The 2,533-nt window shown below is 44.2% G+C and overlaps 1 protein-coding gene across 2 annotated transcripts in view; it reads left to right on the top strand.

Moving 5' to 3' along the window:
• Positions 1–2,533, top strand: part of LOC107669637 (lysine-specific demethylase 5B-B-like) — a 27,966-nt gene that overhangs the window by 16,481 nt on the left and 8,952 nt on the right. For both annotated transcript variants that reach the window (XM_016461957.1, XM_016461956.1), the window contains 2 exons: positions 2,103–2,217; positions 2,348–2,533. The exon at positions 2,348–2,533 ends at the window's right edge or, in 1 of these variants, runs on beyond it. In XM_016461957.1, coding sequence (XP_016317443.1) covers positions 2,103–2,217; positions 2,348–2,533 — 301 coding nt within the window. The remainder of the gene's footprint in view (positions 1–2,102; positions 2,218–2,347) is intronic.

Consider the following 2,533-nt stretch of genomic DNA (forward strand, 5'->3'; position numbering starts at 1 on the left):
CAAGTGGAAAATGTGCTGAATGTTTCATTTCATCCAAGTGAAATTAGCAAGCAGTTAGACTGAATTTACATTCGTTTTAAACGCGGAGCCAGGCACGAGTCGACACAGGTTGCACGCGTGCGTCAAGCCTCGTCCATACTGCCAGATGCGCTCGTGAAGACTTGCGGTGCGGAGCCGGGTGCGAGTATAAACGAGCATTACGAGACAGGCTGCGTGAGTGCGGCAAGCATGAACGGCTCGTCTGTGACGCGGGATTCGCGCCGCGTGGGGCAGAGAGGAGCGAGTATGAGAAGCATTCACAGACACAGGCTGTGTGTGCGCTCTTCTGAATTGGGAAACAATAACATGTGTAAGATAACGTTCACATAGCCTACTACCAAAACATCTAAGAATGTATCTTTTATTCTCCAGTACTGAAAACGGAACCGATAAGGGAGCTTTTGATATGGGCTGTGACTCAGCTCTTGCAAATTACCTTTTTTGTTCATTGTCTGTCATTTCGAAGCTTAAGTTGCATACGTTTTTCTTTAGTTTTATTTTGCCTAACTATCGATCTGACCCAGTAGACCCCATAATCCTACTCTGTCTCTCTCCCGTCCCGGTTTCCGTGTTTTTTTTTAATGGTGGGTGTTTACGCAGTTGGCTAGAGCAGTGCTGATTGGGGAGAACGGAGGTGCACTCACTCTTGCCCAGGGCAAGTAAGACTGCAACTCAAGGCTGGCAGTCATGCATATGCTCTGGAACAGAGTAATATCGCATCCACATCGCAGGCTTTGCGATTAGCAAATCGCAACGTCTCAAATCGCGATTTCGATTCGATTTCGATTAATCGCACAGCCCTACTCTATATCTACACATGGTGTATAAAGACATTGGTAGAATATGGGGCTACTGGTGTAAACTACTTGTATTTTATACAATAAGCAGAATAATTGCAACATAAAGGTAAAAAAAGGTGGAGATATGGTTAGAAAGCATGAAGCTCACGGTGTCAGAATGCCAGTCTGTCAGTCAAATACAAAGCAAGACGCAACCCATAGCCATGCTTTATGGCAACGATGTCTCATAAACGATAAATGAATGCGTGGTTGTCACAAAAGTGCGCATTAAATACATTAAACACGGAAGCTCAAACTTGTGTGAACAGACCTCTCTGGTTCTCGCGTGCTCATTATTTCTTCTTTTGATTTTATCGGTAGCTGAACACGCACATTTGTGTGTCTTTTCCTTCTAATGGAAGGTGAATACTGCCACCTACTGTACGTCACCGGCATAAAATAAGGATTGGGATTAGGAGAGCCGATACCATTCAGTTAAAAAAAAATGCTTGATCAGCCCGATCCCGATCCTAGAGATTGGCTCAGGTCATCCCTATTAAAAACAGTTGTGCTGCTTAATATTTTTGTGGAAACAATTTGTGGAAACCTTTACACTTAAAGGGGTCATATGATGCTTTTTTAAAGATCATTATTTTGTGTATTTGGTGTAACAGAATATGTTGACATGCTTTAATGTTCAAAAAACACATTATTTTTCAAATACTGTACATTATTGTAGGTCCTCTATGCCCCGCCTCTCTCAAACGCTTCGTTTTCTACAAAGTCCCTCCTTCCGACAAGTGCAGTCTGCTCTGATTGGCCAGCTGACCCAGTGCATTGTGATTGGCCGAACACCGCAAGCACTCGTCGGAAATGTAACGCCCCTTACCATAATCGCGAGCTTCATCTTTCAAAATAGAAAGGAAAACTTGAAATCGCATCATATGACCCCTTTAACATGCGGTCTTAAAAATGGCAGAGCTCATGGCGCAAGTCACTGGAAAAAAAACAGCGAGGTGCATTTCAACTCTCAAAGACAACCATCTATACACATACTTGGACAAAAATAGTGCAAAGAGGTGCAAGAATGCCCCTTTACACACTCACTGTAGTACTTCAGTACTTCAGCTCACAGTGTTTATTACAATTTCAAGGGAATTTCCAGTGTGGTGGGCTTTGTTTTTCAGCACACATTGATTTGGTTCGGCTGAAACACATATAACATGTGAATTGTGTATTATTTTATGCATTTGTTTATGTCTGTCTGTCGTCATCTGTCTGCAGGTACCGCACAGGCGGGGGTAATTCTCCTAATCAGCTCACAGTGGAGGAAATGAGATCATTTGTCCGCCAGCTTTATAACCTGCCCTGCAGCCTAACACAAGCACCGCTTCTGAAGGTGACTGACACACACGTGCGCACACACATACACACAGTCATGTAAGATGCAGGCAATTTTCCTGAAGATTAATGAGGCACAGTTCATCTCTAAACAGCTTATATAATGCAAGCTATTAACTCTCTCTCAGGAGCTGCTGAACAGCATTGAGGATTTCCAGCAGCACAGTGAGAAGCTTCTTTCTGATGAAGTGAGCGCAGATTCTGTTAGCGAGATCGAGTCCTTGCTGGAGGAGGGCTCTCAGTTTGACGTGTGTCTTCCGGAGTTGCCGCTGCTGCGGGAGCGTTTGGAACAGGCCCGGTGGCTGACCGGAGTT

The sequence above is a fragment of the Sinocyclocheilus anshuiensis genome, unplaced genomic scaffold (assembly GCF_001515605.1).
Source record: "Sinocyclocheilus anshuiensis isolate Anshui unplaced genomic scaffold, SAMN03320099.WGS_v1.1 scaffold80, whole genome shotgun sequence".
In the NCBI taxonomy this organism is placed as follows: Eukaryota; Metazoa; Chordata; class Actinopteri; order Cypriniformes; family Cyprinidae; genus Sinocyclocheilus; species Sinocyclocheilus anshuiensis.